Consider the following 21,146-nt stretch of genomic DNA (forward strand, 5'->3'; position numbering starts at 1 on the left):
CGCTCAGTCGTGTCCAACTCTTTGCAACCCCGTGGACTGTAATCCACCGGGCTCCTCCGTCCATGGGATTCTCCAAGCTAGAATACTGGAGTGGGTTGCCATTCACTTCTCCAGGGGATCTTCCAACCCAGGGATCAAACCCAGGTCTCCCACAATGTGGGCAGAGGCTTTAACCTCTGAGCCACCAGGGAAGCCCTTTCATGAGAAAGGATGATTAAGAGGGCAGAACTGGGGTACACGGAGGTTTACTCCCAGGCCTTGAAGCCTTAAGAAAAATCCAACATTTGGCCAGTTGGACTTCAGAAATGTTATGGACTCATTTTCACCTTCCCCTTCCCCCTATTTTGGACAGGAATTCCTACAATTGCTACGCTATGCCTGTTCAACCCTGAATCCTTGAGGTGCTGGGAGCAGATAATCGGTCTCTTTAGTTTCAGATGTGGAATTGTGCCCAAGATCAAGACTGAATAGTTACACTCAGGACCCTTATCTGCTACAAATTTAGATGATGAGATTTGAATTTTTGAGTTGATGTTTGGATGAGATTTTGAAGTTGAATTAATGCAGTAATTGGTTGAGACTTTGGGAATATTGAGATAGGTGACTGTATTGCATTTCGAGGGGATGAATCTTTGAAGGTTGAAGGACAGACGATTAGAGGCAGAATTCTAAGATGGCCTCCAAGATTTTCACTCTTTGGTAAACACACACCTTCTCCTAATTATTCAGTTCTAATCTAAGTATACTGCCATGAAGGAATTTTGCAAATGTAGTTGAGATCCCAAATCAGTTGCCCTTCATACAGGAAGTTTATCTGATTGGCTTGGATTATCTGACTTAAAATGGCAATACGTGAGTGGAATTACCCACATTGATTTGGCCTATCTCTGGAATTCAGTTTGGTTTAAGTGTCTCCCAGAGTACGTGGGTAACTTGAGGAAGATATGGGCACACTGATGAACCTCTGACTAGTGTTAGAAAGGAATGTACTGAAGAGTGGATGGTAGATGGGTAAACAACCGTGTCCACGATACTTTCCACTGCCTTCAAAATGAAGTTGAAACTTCTACTCAGCATGCCCTAAAAGGTCTTGCAAGATCGGCAACCCTTCTTTTTACTCACTGTAGTTTCATTTCACTACATTTGTCCCTCGCTTTATGCATTATAATCCAGCCACCCTGTTTTTTCAGCTTTTTAATGAATTATCCTCTCTTATGCTTATTTGTATGAGCTGACCTCGCTGCTCAAAAATCACCTACGATTATCTTTCCATGGCCCACCAATGCCTTTTTATCTTTAAAGTCTTGTCATTTCCTTTACAGGTTTTTCTGTAAGTTCCCAAGTCTGGATTTTGTATTGCCACATAGTATGGAAAAGGAAATGGCAACCCACTCCAGTGTTCTTGCCTGGAGAATCCCAGGGATGGGGGAGCCTGGTGGGCTGCCGTCTCTGGGGTCACACAGAGTGGGACACGACTGAAGTGTCTTAGCAGCATGGTGGGTGCTCTTTCCCTAAAACAGCACAAACCATTGTTGTTGTTGTCTAGTCATTCAGTCATGTTCAACTCTTTGTGACTCCATGGACAGTAGCCCATCAGTCTCCTCTGTCCATGGGGATTCTTCAGGCAAGAGTACTGGAGTATTTTGCTCTTTGCTTCTCCAGGGGTATTCCTGACCCAGGGACTGAACCCATGTCTCCTGCATGGGCAGGCTGATTCTTCACAGTGAGCCACCAGGGAACTCCAGACTTATTCCTGTGGCCTTGGTTTCTTAATTGTCTTCTCAATTAGAAAATAAACTATGTATTTTCCTAATTTTTTTCTCAGCAGCAGTCTCAATGCCTAATATTCGGTAAATACTCAAAAAAAGTTTGATTCTTACTTCATTGCCTTTGCAGAAACAGAGGAATCTCTTTTCTCTTGAAGGCATGACCCTCCACACTCTGTTACTGTGTGGGAGATAGGTTCCAACAGGGAGAGTCTTCAAATGAAAAAAACAAGAGTGTTTGCTCCAGGCTAATTAGATATAATCTTTATTCCTCCCACTAATCCAAAACTTGCTAGGTTGTTTGATTATCCTTCAAGTGCTATTTGGTCCATAGGTCCATAGCAAAGCTTTTACATTTTTTCCTTTTTTTTTAAAAAGAGTGAAATGGGAGAATAGAGCTTTGAGCATTATATTTCTTTTTCCTAAACCAGCATGCCTGGGAGTTAAAGCACACTTCAATCTGTAATAATCTGGCAGTGATTTTAAAAATGAAGATGTTTTTATTTTTCATTTTTTCTGCCTTATTGTATTAGCAAGAATTTTCAGGACAGTGTTCAATGATATTGTTGATAGCAAGTAGCTTTTTCTTTTTAATAATTATAACAGTACTGCTTCTAGAGTTTTATTGTTTGCATAATATAGGATCTTGATTTAAGATAAGAGTTTTTCCCCTTAAGAATTGGTTGTCAATTATAGAAGTTAAAAAATCCACCTTCAATGCAGGAGACGTGGGTTTAATCCATGGGTCAGGAAGATCCCCTGGAGAAGGGAATGGCAACCCACTCCAGTATTCTTGCCTGGAAAATCCCTTGGACAGAGAAGCCTGGTGGGCTACAGTCCATGGGATCACAAAGAGTTGGACACAGCTGAGCAACTAACACTTTTATGGAAGTTGCATTTTATTTTAATGCCTTTATAACATATTTTTAGATTACCATATGATTTTTCACCTCCCTTCTCCCTGTGGATTTAATCTGTGACATTAATAGATTTCCTAACACTAAGTTTTGGAGTTTTATGCTTTGGAAGACAGGAGAAAACAGAACAATGGGAAGAGAAGTATTGATCGGAGGCATAAGTGAAGAAAATTGTGTGGAGTTAAAATATCTGTGTTAGGAGTTAGCCCTTTCAGCCTAACCGGTAGAATTAGAAATACCTTAGTGAGCTGTATTGTAACACTGTCAGCTCGGAAAGAACTAAAAAAATTTAATGCTTATCTGACACTAAACCCCTACAAATACTCAACCTTTTAGACTTTGTTGGAAAGCTATGAAGTTAAATGTCTTAGATGTGGAGTTACTGCTAAAATAGAAAATATATAGTATTAAAACCATTAGAGAAGGAAATGAAGAAAATAAATAGGGGTCAGGAAAAGAGATAAAACATTAGAAAAACAGATATTTAAGAAAAAAAATTGGTTCAACTAAATCAGTAATCAGAATCATTAAGTATTCAACTAAATCAACTACTAAAATCAACTACTGAAATTTGGTTTTGAGACTGGATTTAAAAACAACAAAATATAGCTGTTAAACTGTTTATAAAAGATATACCTAAAACATAATTACACAAAGTTTGAAAGTAAATGGAAGGAAAAAGGGAAGAAAAGCACAGATCATGGAACAAAGGTTACAGTGTTTATAGAAATACCATTAGCAAAAGTAAAAACTTCATTCCAGGAATAAAAGAAAAGTTTTAACAAATGGAAAGCTTCACACTAAGGAATACTCAAGTTTTAAAATGTCACTCATCTCCATGTCTATAAATTCAGTACTGTTTGAATCAGAATTTTAGCAGCATTGCTCATTGGACTTAATAAGATGATCTGCAGTACATTTGGAAAAAAGAAAGTCTCAGAGAAACCAAGACAGTTTTGAAAAAGAAATATGAGACAATAGGGCTTATTTATTAAATATCAAAAATCATAAAAGTATAGATTAAAATGGTTCAGTAATTACAAGGGGAAGACAGAGGAATCAAAACACAGTAAATGGACTCCAGAAATTTGTATGTGAAGAGAAAGAAAGATACATACGCGCTTGATACATGACAAAGTTGTCATTGCAAAAAGAAGATGCTGCAGTAAACAAAAGACGCTGTGACGGCTTTTATCTAAAATGGGGAAAAGTGGTTCCTACTTTGTGACTAAAATAAATTGCATGCCAGTTAAAAACCTAAATGCAAAATGAACAAAGAAAATGTAAAACTTAAAATGACAGGGAGTATCTGTAAGACCTGAGCAAGGTGTGCTTAAATAGCATAAATAAAAAACACAAGCTGAAAATGAAAGGATTAAAAGTTCTGTACAACACACTTACCATAAAGTTAAAAGACAAACCTCATTCACCAGGTACTGATGGATAAGAACAGGAAATTCAGAACGATTTGTACAGTACTCTTTTTAAAAACAATGACTCCCTCCCCAGTCCGAATTCATGTTGTCTTATGTGTATGTTATGAACATAGAGCAAAAATATGGAAGAGTATACAGTTCCAGGCTATTACTATGACTTACAGAGAGACTAATTTTAGAGAAGATGAACATAATAAAAAACTATTAAATGACTTCAGTTCAGTTCAGTCGCTCAGTCGTGTCCGACTCTTTGCAATCCCATGAATCGCAGCACGCCAGGCCTCCCTGTCCATCACCAACTCCCGGAGTTCACTCAAACTCACGTCCATCGAGTCAGTGATGCCATCCAGCCATCTCATCCTCTGTCGTCCCCTTCTCCTCCTGCCCCCAATCCCTCCCAGCATCAGAGTCTTATCCAATGTCAACTCTTCGCATGAGGTGGCCAAAGTACTGGAGTTTCAGCTTTAGCATCAGTCCTTCCAATGAATATTCAGAACTTATTTGCTTTAGAATGGGCTGGTTGGATCTCCTTGCAGTCCAAGGGACTCTCAAGAGTCTTCTCCAACACCACAGTTCAAAAGCATCAATTCTTCGGCGCTCAGCTTTCTTCACAGTACAACTCTCACATCCGTACATGACTACTGGAAAAACCATAGCCTTGACTAGACGGACCTTTGTTGGCAAATGATTTAAGTCTGTGTAAATGTACAAATAGAATAATATTTATGCATATGTGTATGCATATATATATCTGTATAATATTTATGCACTTTTGTGTGTATATATATATAGAGAGAGAGAGAGAGAAAGAAACTTCTTCAGTAATCAAGCCATAGACTCAAGATATTTAGAGTATGCCCTTTACTCTTTAAGTAATCTAATATAGAAATGGAAAAGTATAGTTAACAACTCAGTTGCGCATGAGTTGTTCATTCACTAAGCTGTGTCCAACTTTTTGCTACCCCAAGGACTGCAGCATGCCATGCTTTCCTGACCTTTACTATCTCCCAGAGTTTCCTAAAAGTCTTGTCCATTGAGTTGGTGATGTCATCCAACCGTCTCATCCTCTGTCACCTCCTTCTCCTGCCCCAATCTTTCCTAGCATGAAGGTCTTTTCCAGTGAGCCAGTTCTTATGAGTACCAGATAGCTTTTGTTTATTATTGTTATATAATAATACTTTGACACCTTCATTCCTAAAGGTGAGTAATAGTAGTAAAAACAGAACTGTAAGAAACCCAGAAACCCTCCATACAACAAGGAACTGTGTTTTTCAGATGTTGGTTATTTCTGTAGTTGACATACACTGTTTTCCTATATGATAGTCACTGTTTTACTTACTGATGCTTAGTTATTTGACATCTATTGATGATGTTAAGGTCTCATTCCACAGGAAGGGTTATTAATAGGATGATTTATTTGGACATGTTTCCAAGTTCTTAAATGTTTTGTAAAAATTGAAATGCAGTTGATAAAGAATATAGTAAATCAATGCAAATGTAAAATGACCTTCAAAGATCTCTGAGGCTTATTTTTGGAAACTTTTATTACATTTTACTTCTGTGTTACAGATATGATGAAGATTTTTCTAAAGTAGCTGTGACAGTTTATCAGAAAAGATATGTGGGACTACAAATAGAAAAGAAGTCCTTTGGACAGATTTATAAATTGCTTTCAGCTGACTCTGCTGTTTTGAGAATATTTGAACATTTCCATGTCATTAATGCAAACTTAAATTTTCATCTAATAACAGGAGAGTGTAAGGTACAATTGATTTAAGAAAAATATCAAATAACATTTGCTTTTTTATTTTCTTTTGCATTAATTCACTTGATAAACAATGATTAAGATCCTGACTCATGCAAATACTATAATAAATTCTGGAGAGACATGGAAGTTATAATTGTCTAAGGGAGATAGAAAAGCTAATTACAATGCAATGGAAAATGTGATATGAATGTAGTGAAGTTTTCTTATGAAATTATAAAGATTAAAATTAACCAGAAAAGGGGTGTATCACCATGTTTGGGGAATTTTATATAAAGCATTACAAAGGAGCCCATATGAACAGATTTGTAGGGTTAGTAGGAATTTTCTACCATGGCACAGGGGAAAGGGAATTTCCATAATGTTCAGATGTTCTGATTTATAAAGCAATCTCACATGTTTCAGGAACTATATCTTGTTAGACATTGTTAGGTATATAAAGGATAATTTTGGAAAGATGAACAGGGTCTACTTCCTGAAAAGCTGTATGCAATTATAAGAAAGTTATTTTCAACCTTTTTCCAACTTTTAATCATTAAATGAATAATGTTGTCTGAACAAGATGTTATTAAGTAGGTATTTTTTGATCACTTTATATGATCATATGGTATATCTATATGTATCATATATGATACTATGATTATGTGTATCATGTACATGTATCATGTATGTGTACATAGGTATGTATGTATCACTTTATCATATAGATAAGTAGCTGATTAGGTACATCTCTTTGCTGTGTTAGCCAGGGTTCAACATAGGAACAGAAAGCACTGTAGATATTTTTGGCATAAAGGAATTTAATTTAAGGATATAACTGTTTATAGTATGTTTGGAAGTGTGCTGAAACTGTTAAGTTTTAGAACTTACTATTACTGCCATACAGTAAACCTAGGAGCCTTGCCTTGTAAACCTAGGAGCAGATCTTGGAATGCCGTGTTCAGTTTCCATTGCTCTTACCCTCAGGTTTCCATGAACATTCTTGTCAGCAGAAACAGCAGCAGAAAAATGGTCTTCACCTCACTTCTACTTACAAATCTTAAGCACATTCAGTTACTAGAAACATAATATCATCTAGAATTCCAGCTATAGGAGAGTTTGACAAGAAGACCTGTAGGAGGATATGAAGAGGATGCTGAGTAGCAGTTGACCAAATCCAGACTATAACCTCCTTTCTCAGACATTTATACCACAAAGTGTCAGTAAATATTGCCTAAGAAGCATCATGGTAGAAGATAGGAAGCCATTAGAGTCTTTCAAGCAAGATAATGGTGTCTGTGACCTCTCTTGGCGTTGAAAAGATAACTCTTGGGGCAGCTTGGAATTGATTTAACAATCAGTGGTAATAGTTTAAATTAGGCCCAGGCCACAAGGCCAGAGAGAGATTAAGTCAAGAATATCTGATTGTTTTGTTAACTAACTTAATAAATTCTCACAACTTTTTATAGTTCATTTGTCCATTTAATGAATATTTATTGAGTATTAGGTGCATGATAGTGCAATATTTGCAAAGACTGTAAAAGTGATGACATATTTCTTGTCATGTTGGGCTGATCGAATGGTGGTCTAAGCATGTAGAGGAGTTTATTGGCTCATATTTCTTTTATGGATTAAATTGTAAAGTTGTAATCATTTGTGTATTATGCCCTTCTTTATGGGTGGTTAATTTCAATATAGGAGGCTGTGTGTGTTCTCCTGTTAAAGAAAATTGGTAATAGTAAATCTTCCTTACAGTGCTTATTGACTACATAGTATTTGACAGATTGCTGCTAAGGATAGTGAATAGAATATTTGTATCACTCCCTAACAGTTAACATATTGCACATTTTTTTAAAGTTCTTCAAGCAAATATAAAAATTGTTGTGTTCCCAGTAATACTTTGTGTACATTTAATATATTTATGTGTAAGTTCAGTATAGGGAGTTAGAATACAGCTCCATTTAGTGACACACTGAAGGAATTCAACTTTATTATCTGTGTATTTCTAATGTATTAGTTTCACTCACACTTTTTATTTTTTTGGCTCAACTTGTTCATTTTAAAGTTTCTTTTCAGCCTCAAGTTAATATTCCATTCTTATTTAACCTTATTAGTGTTTACTGAGTTTTAATGTTTCCCATGTGCTCTCAACTATATGTAGTATTATAAAGTATTTTTGGTATAACCTTTTCCCTTAATAATGTCAGCACATAAACTTAACTTGGTCTCCTGGTATTAGTAAAACTTGAAGTCACTGTCATTTATTATGATGTTTATCACCTGAAAATAAAAAAAATCTTTATGATAAAAGTACATGAAAAAAATAGTTATGAATTTGATTTTAATCACAGGTAATGTTTTAGCTTCATGATAAATACACTTACATTCCTCAAAAGTTTTCCTGAGGCCCTTTTAACATATCTCTAGAGCTTTAAGAATTGGTTTGCCCATGTTTTATGGCTTCATTTTCAACTAAAAATTTTAGTTGAATAGATTATATTATGTAATAGATCAGTTATCTATTCCTGAATATCAAAACATCCCAAAATTTAAGAGGCTAAAATAATGATTATTTTGTTTGCTTACCATTCTCTGCATCAGCCACTTGAGTTGGGCCTAGCAGGAGTCGTTTTCTCTTGTAGTCGATGTACCACGCTCATGTGGTTGCTCTACAGACTTGGGTCATCTAGGCTTGTCTTCTCACACGTCTGATGGTTGATGCTTGCTATGGACTGGGCCATTGTCTCCAAAAGTTTCTTCTGGGTTTCATCACATGGCATCTGGGTTCCAAAAGTGTAAGGAAGAGGGAAGGCCTAATGTGCAAGTTCTTTTCAGTCTCCGCTTGTGGCACAACAACTAATGTTCCATTGCTCAGTGCAAGTCACATTACCAATCCTAGCATTAGTGTTGGGGAGATTATGCAAGAGAGAGCGTGTGGCGGGTGGAGATGAGATCTTCTGGAGCTATCACTGTAGTATTTTCCATATGTGATATTTGGTTCATTGTAGAAACCTTATTTCCAGTATTTTTCACATCTTTTGATCAGAACTGTTTTTGAAATGATGTTTCAGTCCCCTTTGTTTCATGACTACTTTTACTGAAAAAAATTAGATTCCATCATGAATTGTTTTCTTCAGTCCAGTCGCTCAGTTGTGTCCAACTCTTTGAAACCCCATGGACTGCAGCACGCCATGCTTCCCTTGCTCAAATTCATGTCGCTTGAGTTGGTGATGCCATCCAACGATCTCATCCTCTGTCATCCCCTTCTCCCATCTTCAAACTTTCCCAGCATTGGCATCTTTTCCAATGAGTCAGTTCTTCACATCAAGGTGGCCAAAGTATAGGAGCTTCAGTATCAGTCCTTCCAGTGAGTATTCAGTACTGATCTCTTTTAGGATGGACTGGTTGGATCTCCTTGCAGTCCTGGGGACTCTTCAAGAGTCTTCTCCAACACTACAGTTCAAAAACACCAGTTGTTCAGCACTCAACTTTCTTCATGGTCCAACACTCACATCCATACATGACCACTGGAAAAACCATAGCTTTGACTAGATGGACCTTTGTTGGCAAAGTAATGTCTCTGCTTTTTAATATGCTGTCTAGTTTAGTCATAGCTTTTCTTCCAAGGAATGAGCATCTTTTAATTTCATGGCTTCAGTCACCATCTGCAGTGATTTTGGAGCCCAAGAAAATAGTCTGTCACTGTTTTCATTGTTTACCCATCTGTTTGCCATGAAGTGATGGGACCAGATGCCATGATCTTAGTTTTTGAACGTTGAGTTTTAAGCCAGCTTTTTCACTCTCCTCTTTCACTTTCATCAAGAGGCTCTTCAGTTCCTCTTCACTTTCTGCCATAAGGGTGGTGTCATCTGCATATCTGAGGTTATTGATATTTCTCCCAGCAATCTTGATTCCAGCTTGTGCTTCATCCAGCCTAGCATTTCGCATGATGTACTCAGCATAGAAGTTAAATAAGCAAGGTGACAATAAACAGCGTTGATGTACTCCTTTCCCAATTTGGAACCAGTCTGTTGTTCCGTGTCCAGTTCTAACTGTTGCTTCCTGACCTGCATACAGATTTCTAGGAGGCAGGTAAGGTGGTCTGGTATTCCCTTCTCTTGAATTTTCTGCAGTTTGTTGTGACCTACACAGTCAAAGGCTTTTGCATAATCAATAAAGCAAAAGTAGATGTTTTTCTGGAATTTTCTTTTTTGATGATCCAGCAGGTGTTGGCAGTTTGATCTCTTGTTCCTCTGCCCTTTCTAAATCCAGCTTGAACATCTGAAAGTTCATGGTTCACAGACTGTTAAAGCCTGGCTTGGAGAATTTTTAGCTTTATTTTGCTAGTGTGTGAAATGAGAGCAATTGTGTGTTAGTTTGAACATTGTTTGGCATTGTCCTTCTTTGGGATTGGAATGAAAACTGACCTTTCTCATTGCTTTCTTAGATTCATTAAATAGCAAAAATCTCTCTCTAAATGTACATATCAAACATGTACATAGTATGTGCATATAGTTTTCAGTATGCCAATACATGTTATTCTTTTTAAGTAACCAATTAATATAATTTTTCACCAATTTAATTATTTAATAAAAAGCTTCCTTAGTTATATATCTTAATTTCCAACAGAGAAGACTAAGATTCTTATTTTGTAACAAGGAAATAAGGTCATGTTTGTATAACAAATTTAAAGGACACTAGCTCATTATAGTAAGTCAAGTCCAGTTTGTGTTAACCACCAGCTTCATATTTTGGTAACTGACTAATTAAATTGCCCCAAATTTTAGAATCTTGCATTTCTTCGTAAAGCATGTTGATTGACTTGCTTCATTTTAGTAGTGCATTTTGGGGAACCATATTTTCTTATTGGCCTGTCCCTAAATCACTGGCATGATATTGTTTTATTTGATTGCAACATGGAATTTTATTTTTCTCATTATATTCCTAATCCAACATGTTCATGAAAATTTGCTAGTTAAGAAATTATCAAGTTAGTTGTGATTTTAAAAAAAAATTTGACTTTCCCCCTTCTCAAATGACTTAAATAATCAAGGTAGTTTTGGAACAGAGTAAATTTTAAATTTGGTGGGGCATTGTACAAATATACCCCTATGGTTCATATTGTTTTTAAGTGTACAAGACTCATTCTAGGGATAATATTAAAGTCTTTGTGCCAGATCAGTAAGTAAACATTTTAAGTTCCTTCTTAAAATGTTAGACATTAAATAGATAAAGATTAAAATATAAAGATGCTTAAAATTTCCCAGCAATGTAAGTTGGTTTAATAGTTGACTGGAGGAAAAAAAAAACCTTACTATGGTAACTAATATTGAAAAATTGAGTCTAGGGAAAAACTCTAGATTTCTTTCTGAACAGTAAAGTATTTGTTCTGACTTCACTTTAAATATTTGAGAAACAGCTGTAGTATGGTGTTGCTGTGCTAGGAACAGAATATATTAAATGATATATCCAAAATCTCTACCATTAAGGAGATAAGTTTAAACTTTGTAAACATATTACTTAAATAATGTTGTTAGTATTAAAATCAAAGGTGGATCATGTAATTGTATTAAGCCAGTAACTACTGCTTTTTTGAAGAATAATGGATAATTGCAAAAAAGCAGTACAGATCAGGAAGTTGGATATTTCTGTTTTTGTTTTTTTTTTTAAGGTCCAACTCATGATTTTGGCTTATTTTGAAAATTTTTTTTTTAATTTGCTTGTTTGTTTATGATTAATTTTCTTTTTTTTTTTTTTACTTTATTTTACTTTACAATACTGTATTGGTTGTGGCATACATTGACATGAATCTGGCACGGGTGTACATGAGCTCCCAAACATGAACCCCCCTCTCACCTCCCACCCCACATCATCCCTCCGGATCATCCGCGTGCACCAGCCCCAAGTATCCTGCATCCTGCATTGAACATAGACTGGCGATTCGTTTCTTACATGATAGTATACATGTTTCAATGCATTCTCCCAAATCATCCCACCCTCTCCCTCTCCCTCAGAGTCCAAAAGTCCGCTCTACACATCTGTGTCTCTTTTGCTGTCTTGCATACAGGGTCATCATTACCATCTTTCTAAATTCCATATATATGTGCTGGTATACTGTATTGGTGTTTTTCTTTCTGGCTTACTTCACTCTGTATAATCGGCTTCAGTTTCATCCATCTCATTAGAACTGGTTCAAATGTATTCTTTTTAATAGCTGAGTAATACTCTGTTGTGTATATGTACCACAGCTTTCTTATCCATTCATCTGCTGATGGACATCTAGGTTGTTTCCATGTCCTGGCTATTATAAACAGTGCTGCGATGAACATTGGGGTACATGTGTCTCTTTCCATTCTGGTTCGCTCGGTGTGTATGCCCAGCAGTGGGATTGCTGGGTCATAAGGCAGTTCTATTTGCAACTTTTTAAGAAATCTCCACACTGTTCTCTATAGTGGCTGTACTAGTTTGCATTCCTACCAACAGTGTAGGAGGGTTCTCTTTTCTCCACACCCTCTCCAGCATTTATTGCTTGCAGACTTTTGGATCGCAGCCATTCTGACTGGTGTGAAGTGGTACCTCATTGTGGTCTTGATTTGCATTTCTCTAATAATGAGTGACGTTGAGCATCTTTTCATGTGTTTGTTAGCCATCCATATGTCTTCTTTGGAGAAATGTCTATTTAGTTCTTTGGCCCATTTTTTGATTGGGTCGTTTATTTTTCTAGAATTGAGTTGCATAAGTTGCTTGTGTATTTTTGAGATTAGTTGTTTGTCAGTTGCTTCATTTGCTATTATTTTCTCCCATTCCGAAGGCTGTCTTTTCACCTTGCTTATATTTTCCTTTGCTGTGCAGAAGCTTTTAATTTTAATTAGATCCCATTTGTTTATTTTTGCTTTTATTTCCAGAATTCTGGGAGGTGGATCATAGAGGATCCTGCTGTGATTTATGTCTGAGAGTGTTTTGCCTATGTTCTCCTCTAGGAGATTTATAGTTTCCGGTCTTACATTTAGATCTTTAATTCATTTTGAGTTTATTTTCGTGTGCGGTGTTAGAAAGTGATCTAGTTTCAATCTTTTACAAGTGGTTGACCAGTTTTCCCAGCACCACTTGTTAAAGAGATTGTCTTTAATCCATTGTATATTCTTGCCTCCTTTGTCAAAGATAAGGTGTCCATATGTGTGTGGATTTATCTCTGGGCTTTCTATTGTGTTCCATTGATCTATATTTCTGTCTTTGTGCCAGTACCATACTGTCTTGATGACTGTGGCTTTGTAGTAGAGCCTGAAGTCAGACAAGTTGATTCCTCCAGTTCCATTCTTCTTTCTCAAGGTTGCTTTGGCTATTCGAGGTTTTTTGTATTTCCATACAAATCTGAAATTATTTTTGAATTTTCAGAGTGTTTCAGCTATACTCATGTTTCACTTTAGGGTACGTTTCAAATGAGATAGTTTATCATATTTATCACATTGTTCATTTTGTACCTGGCATACTATCAGTGTAATTTATTTTCTTCATGTTGTTAGAATTTGCCTATAACTTAATTGGTAGAGTAGCATTTAGTTTTTTATAATAATTAGCTAACATTTATTGAGCACTTAAGTATGTCAAGGCCCCATTTTAAGCATCTACCATGCTTTGTCTATTTGATCCTGTCACTGAGGCTCTGCTGCTTAGACACTAAAGCTCTGAGAGGTTGAATGGGTTCCTGAAGGTCATGCTAGTGAGTATTGGAGCTAGAAGTTAAACCAAGGCAGTTGTATTAGAGTCACAATCTTGTTTTCATAATTCCTAAAATCACACAGCTCTGAAAAATTTATTATAAAACGTTTGATATAAGTATAATGGACATAGAGTAAACTGCACACATTTAAAGTGTGCAGTGTGATAAGTTTTGACACATATGTACACTCATGAAACTGTCACCATAATCAAAATAATGAACCTGCCCGTCATCCCAGAATGTTTCCTGTGGTAATCCATTCTCCTGTCTTCTGTTGCTGGTCCCTATGCCACAATTCCAGGCAAGCACTGACTTGTTTTCTCTTACAGTAGATTAGTTTACATTTTTCTATTGCATATAAATTGTATGCAGAACCATGTAGTATATCTTTTTTGTCTGGTTTCCCCTCATCTTCAGTACTTTGAGATTAGTTGGTATTGTTGCATGTATGGTTTATTTTTATTTACTTTGGTGTGCTGTGATTCATGGGGTCACAAAGAGTCGGACACGACTGAGCAACTGAACTGAACTGAATATTCTAAGTATATAAGTTTGTTCATTTACCTGTTGAAGGACCTTTGGTTTATTTCCACTTTAGGGTTCTTGCAAAGTTGCTGTGACCATTTGTGTATAGGTCTTGTATAGACTTGTACATACGCTTTCCTTCTTCTGGTTAAATACCTAGGAATGGCATGGGTGGTTCATATGGTGGGTGTACATTTAGCTTTTTAAGCAACCACCAGTGATTATAGGTAATAACACAGTGTTATATATTTGAACTTTTCTGAGAGAGTAGGTATTAAACGTCCTCATCACAGGAAAAAAATTCTTACTATACCTGTATCTATGGAGGATAACTAGATTTATTGTGGTGATCATTGTATAATATTTACATATATTGAAGTATTATGTTGTACACCCAAAACTACTTTCATATGATGAATATGTCTCAAGTAAACACAATTGCCAGAAATTATTCCTCAAAAATAGTCAGTGCATTCACCAGATGTTACCACGTAAAGAAGCCACCTGCCAGAGCAGGATATGTAAGAGACATGGGTTCAATCCCTCGGTCAGGAAGATCCCCTGGAGAAGGGCATGGCAACCCACTCCAGTGTTCTTTTCTGGAGAATCCTATGAACAGAGAAGCCTGGCAGGCTACAGTCTGTGGGGTCGCAAAGAATCAGACGCGACTAAATGGCTTACCACCCATGTACTACCATACTCAGGAAAATCCTGTGGAGAAGGAAACGCCAACCCACTCCAGTAATCTTGCCTGGAAAATACCTTGGATGGAGGAGCCTGGTGGGCTACACCCTATGGGGTCACAAATAGTCTGATACAACTGAGCAACTAACATACCACCATACTAGGTAATACACAAAATACTCATTATGTACCTTTCTAAAATGTGGAAAATTCTGAAACCCATATAGCCCTAAGTTTTCGTAAAAGTACTGTGGACTTACTGCCTTGTGGAGTAATGTGTGTCTGCTTAGTTGCTAAGTCATGTCCAACTCTTTGAAACACCATGGACTGGAATCCACCAGGGTCCTCTGTTCATGGGATTCTACAGGCAAGAATACTGGAGTGGGTTGCTAGACCCTCCTCCAGGGGATCTTTCCATTCCAGGGATCGAACCCAGGTCTCCCACAATGCAGGCAGATTGTTTACTGTCTGAGCCACCAAGGATGCCCAAAAAGTAATAAGATACTGTAAGATGTTTTTTTTTGATTCAGGAGTCATTTCTTTGCTTTGTTCAGTTTATACATAAACCCTTTGGAAAGATGACATGCTGTCATATAAAACACTTAACAAAAAATATAGATGATGAACCTTAAGTAATTATCTATTACCTTTGGGAAATAGTGAGACCATGAGTTGCATGTATTTGAAGTGCTTTCATCTTGAAATTTCTCTGTGATGAAATTATGTTAATAGGAATAACAAATGTTCGGTATGTTGTATCTTGTCTAATGCTTAGTGTCAGTTAAAGAGTTCAGCAGTGATTATCTTCATTGTATATTATTTGAAGGGCTATTCCATTAAAATCTTAAATAGTATATTTTGAAAGACACAACATGTCTGAAAAAAATGAGTTTATATGGTTTCATAACATACTGTTTTACTAAAAATAAGTTCTACAAAAAGGACAAGGTAGGTTCCATTCTTTACCTTATAATCAATTGAGCTTATTTAGAAAATATTTGAAATTGTTTGAATGATATAAACTTTAATTCATGCCTATAAATTTTTATAATGTGTCAATGAATATCTCTTACATCATTGGAAAGAGATCATTTGAGCATATTCCAATATCATTATCTCAGCCTGAGTGCAGAGGATCTTTGCCCTCCAGAGGCTTACAAGTTAGTGAGAAAGGTAGACTGTTTCATAAGGCAAGCCAGATAGAGATTCAAAGTATTGGGGTATCGATTTAAGTGAAGGTGGTATTTTAACTAGATCTTGAGCAGAAGAAAATTGTGAGCAGGAGGAGCATTTTACATGGAAGGAATAGTCAGCACAGGTATTGAGATGGATTCATGTGGTTAGTAACTTCTGAGAAATATGGTAGTGCCTAGGAGTGATGAGTGTTAGCTCAGTTTGTGGCTTTACAGATTCAGTTTTTGATGAGCCTGAAGTGACACAGTGGGTTTGAAATAGCCAGATATGAAACACACAGTAATGTCAAAACTCGTCTTTTCTCTGTTTTGCTATTTATTTTCGTAATGACTTATATTTGACATTAAAGTAGAATTAGCATAATTGAATATTAACTGCAGTGAGGTAAGTATGATGGTTGTATCTTTTTTTGTTTCCTAAATTGTATATATCAGTATTACTCCTCTAATACAGTTAATAAAATTTTCCAGGTATTTATCTAATTTCCTTTGGATATATTTTGTTTTGCAGGGTTACATTTTGCCATCTGCCTTTCCAGAGTAAGTGGCTCTATGTGGGCACTGAACGAGGTAACATACATATTGTCAATGTGGAGTCCTTCACACTCTCAGGCTACGTCATTATGTGGAATAAAGCCATTGAATTGTGAGTTTGAGCAAATGTTGCATATCTGTTTCTACTCTGTAGGCCTCAGTTTAGCTGAATGACTAAACTGTGTGACTTCTTTTTCTCTGAGTAAATATTAATAGAACTTTTTTTTTTAAGCATAATGCAACTTTTATTTTTGACATGAGCTGTAGAATTGAATGACATACCCCAATTGAGGCTAGAATTGAGTAAAATAAAGATAGCAATCATTTACTGAAATGTTTTCAGCCTTTGTAAATATATCTTTATTTTCCAGTCATTATTTCTGTTGTAATGAATCTGTAGTTGTATTGCAATTTTTGGTTGAGAAAAAAAAAAAAACTTCACTTTTTTTCTTTCAGGTCATCTAAATCTCACCCAGGGCCTGTTGTCCATATAAGTGATAATCCAATGGATGAAGGAAAGGTAGATTGTTTCAAATAAATATATTTATTATTTAAATGCATGAATTCCATTATTTTACGTATGCAAACTATTCTGGAATCACACTTACTCTATTGTAATCACACTTACAATTTGAGATTGCTAACAAATGTTGTCTATCATATAAACAATTGCTTATTTATAGATTATAAGGAACAAGTGAAAGAGTTAAAATCATTTACATTTTAAAGAAGAAAACCCTAAAACAAGTAAAATTTAATAAATACAATTAAAGCTTATTAACTTGGTTTTTGCTTATTTGTAATAATTCCCCCGATTCTCTGATAATCCTGACAAAACCCATTTTCTACTGGTTTTGAATTTTTTTTTATACTTTGTAGTTATAAAATTTTTATAATACTTACCACATAATCCCTCTCTCTCCTAAATTTTTCTTCATAAAATCTCAGGTTAATCAGTTCAGTTCAGTCACTCAGTCGTGTCCAACTCTTTGCAACCGCATGGACTGCAGCACGCCAGGCTTCCCTGTCCATCACCAACTCTTAGCACTTGCTCAAACTCATGTCCATCGAGTCAGTGATACCATCCAACCATCTCATCTTCTGTCCTCTCCTTCTGCTCCTGCCTTCAGTCTTTCCCAGCATCAGGGTCTTTTCCAATGAGTCAGTTCTTTGCATCAGATGGCCAGAAGTATTGGAGCTTCAGCTTCAGCATCAGTCCTTCCTGAGAATATTCAGGACTGATCTCCTTTAGGATGGACTGGTTGGATCTCCTTGCAGTCCCAGGGACTCTCAAGAGTCTTCTCCAAAACACAGTTTAAAAGCATCAGTTCTTCAGCACTCAACTTTCTCTATGGTCCAACTCTCACATCCATACATTACTACTGAAAAACCATAGCTTTGACTAGATGGACCTTTGTTGGCAAAGTAATGTCTCTGCTTTTTAATATGCTGTCTAGGTTTGTCATAGCTTTTCTTCCAAGGAGCAAGCATCATTTAATTTCATGGCTGTAGTCACCATCTGCAGTGATTTTGGAGGCCCCCAAAATAAAGTTTCTCACTGTTTCCCCATCTGTTTGCCATGAAGTGATGGGACCAGATGCCATGATCTTAGTCTTTTCAATGTTGAGTTTTAAGCCAACTTTTTCACTCTCCTCTTTCACTTTCATCAAGAGGCTCTTCAGTTCCTCTTCGCTTTCTGCTATAAGGGTGGTGTCATCTGCATATCTGAGGTTATTGATATTTCTCCCGGTAATCTTGATTCCAGCTTGTGCTTTATCCAGCCAGCCATTTTGCATGGTATACTCTGCATATAAGTTAAATAAGTAGGGTGACAATATACAACCTTGACATACTCCTTTCCTGATTTGGAACCAGTTTATTGTTCTGTGTCCAGTTCTAACTTCTGCTTCTTGACCTGCATACAGATTTCTCAGGAGGCAGGTAAGGTGGTGTGCTATTCTCTTTAAGAATTTTCCAGTTTGTTGTGGTCCACACAGTCAAAGGCTTTGGTATTTTTATTTTATTAGCAAAAATTAATATTAACCAAAGGCTCATGTTAAAAGGTATTTTTGAAAATAATACTTTTTTTATACTCAAAACCAGTTCCATACAGTCATTATCTAGCTGTTGTTAATTTAGGTTCCTTAATACCCTGAAAAGCAATAAAATTTAGTTTAGGTTCTTTAATACACTAAAAAAACAGTAAAATTTTCTTTTCGTGAATCTGTTTCATAATTTAAACCAGTCTCCATTCTTTTTAATTATGTTTTTTCTGCTTATAAAGTTTCATGATAATTAGTCTGCATAAATACCAGGAAGTTAATCACTATCAGAAATCAGTGAAATGAAACTTCTGGATTTTGTGAAGCAGTTTACTCAGGTTTTTCCTTTCCTTAATTACTGGAATTGGTGATGCCTCTATGTTGTGTTAACACTGTTCTCTTATTTGACACTGGGAAAACAAAAGGATGGCTGTACTGTTTGGAGCTGACTTAATCATGCCATTGTATGTTTTGAGAGAAACTTTCCATGAAGCAAGTTACAGTAACCTGTATCTTCACTTATTTATTTTTGGTATAAGATAATTGTCTAAAAGCCAGCCTTTAGATAGGGGACCTGGTAGAAGAGTTGAAAACTTCCCTTTCTTTTACACTGAATCAGCCACTGAATCATTTCAGTCCTTCCACTGCAGTGTCTCTTGGCCATTCAGTCTCCTTCCCCCACTGCAGTTCAAGGCATTCCAACCCATTCTTGAGTCATCTCCAGACCAGTCTTCCTGGAGTGCCATTTTAATCTTCTTCTTCTCCTGTTCCAAAGCTTTCAGTGGTTCTGTATTATCAAACAAACAAAGCAGTGTTTCTGTAAAACGTAACCTTAGCTTTCATTATCTTTGAGAACATCCTTACCTGAACACTGTGCTGAAGCAAATAGTTACTGTTGCCCAAATGTGAGCTGCTCTTTACTGTCTCCATGACTTATTTATGTAAGACCTTTTGTTCAGAATTCCTTCTCATTGTTCTTTCTCTACTGAATTCCTATTCAAATCTTAAGGCTCAGATTAAAATAACATAACTTTCATGATACCTTTCTTGATAATCCTGACATAAAATGCTTTCTGTCACTTCCAAGTTTATTAGCACCTTAGTTGTGCAAGTTTTATGGTATTTACTACATATTGCCTTGAATTAGAAATGTGTTAACTCCCCTGAACATGAAGGACTCCTTGAGCACAAAGATAATATTTATGCAAGTTTATATTTCCTATAGCACTCAACATACGATAAAATAATAACTGTTCAACATGTTTGTGCTAAGTCACTTCAGTCATATATGACTTTTTACAACTCTATGCATGGTAACCCACCAGGCTCCTCTATCCATGGGATTCTCCAGGCAAGAAATCTGGAATGGGTTGCCATTTCCTTCTTGGGGCATCTTCTCAACCCATGGATCGGACCCATATCTCTTACGTCTCTTGCATTCACAGGCAGTTCTTTACCGCTAGCACCACCTGGGAATCCTGGTTCAATATGTACTTAATTGAAAAAATTTGTATCATCCTCCTTTTTTTGAAACGTGGCATTATATTATCCTCCTTAGTTCCCAGAATTAATCTCTTTCAAACATTTTTACATTTTAGGATACTAGAATAGATGATATTATCTAACTTTTGGTTTCTAATAGAAAATTTTCCTTCACGCTACTGACTCCTATTTCTAAAGATCTCTTTGACATTGTGTCACTGAAAAAAGAGGTAAGGTGATAGGATGTGTCCTTTCAAAGCTAACCTTATGGTGGATGATGCTGCTACATTAAGCACAGGTCCTGGCCAAAGAAAGTTAAGTGTTCATGTCAAATTCCTTACTTAACAGTAACAATAACTACCATTTATTGACCCCTACTTTGTCTGGGTGTGTGGATCACAATAAACTGTGGAAAATTCTGAAAGAGATGGGAATACCAGACCACCTGACCTGCCTCTTGAGAAACCTATATGCAGGTCAGGAAGCAACAGTTAGAACTGGACATGGAACAACAGACTGGTTCCAAATAGGAAAAGGAGTACGTCAAGGCTGTATATTGTCACCCTGCTTATTTAACTTCTATGCAGAGTACATCATGAGAAACACTGGGCTGGAAGAAGCACAAGCTGGAATCAAGATTGCTGGGAGAAATATCAATCACCTTAGATATGCAGATGACACCACCCTTATGGCAGAACGTGAAGAGGAACTAAAAAGCCTCTTGATGAAAGTGAAAAAGGAGAGTGAAAAAGTTGGCTTAAAGCTCAACATTCAGAAAATGCAGATCGTGGCATCCAGTCCCATCACTACATGGCAAATAGATGGGGAAACAGTGGAAACAGTGTCAGACTTTATTTTGGGGGGCTCCAAAATTATTGCAGATGGTGATTGCAGCCATGAAATTAAAAGACGCTTATTCCTTGGAAGAAAAGTTATGACCAACCTAGACAGCATATTCAAAAGCAGAGACATGACTTTGCTGACTAAGGTCCATCTAGTCAAGGCTATGGTTTTTCCACTGGTCATGTATGGATGTGAGAGTTGGACTGTGAAGAAAGCTGAGTGCCGAAGAATTGATGCTTTTGAACTGTGGTGTTGGAGAA

The 21,146-nt window shown here is 36.5% G+C and overlaps 1 protein-coding gene across 6 annotated transcripts in view; it reads left to right on the top strand.

Annotated features, from left to right (window-relative positions):
* STXBP5 (syntaxin binding protein 5) overlaps positions 1-21,146 on the top strand; it is a 206,972-nt gene that overhangs the window by 73,994 nt on the left and 111,832 nt on the right. For all 6 annotated transcript variants that reach the window (XM_069598647.1, XM_069598648.1, XM_069598643.1 and 3 more), the window contains 2 exons: positions 16,497-16,631; positions 16,976-17,039. In XM_069598647.1, coding sequence (XP_069454748.1) covers positions 16,497-16,631; positions 16,976-17,039 — 199 coding nt within the window. The remainder of the gene's footprint in view (positions 1-16,496; positions 16,632-16,975; positions 17,040-21,146) is intronic.

This window comes from Ovis canadensis, chromosome 8, assembly GCF_042477335.2.
Source record: "Ovis canadensis isolate MfBH-ARS-UI-01 breed Bighorn chromosome 8, ARS-UI_OviCan_v2, whole genome shotgun sequence".
In the NCBI taxonomy this organism is placed as follows: Eukaryota; Metazoa; Chordata; class Mammalia; order Artiodactyla; family Bovidae; genus Ovis; species Ovis canadensis.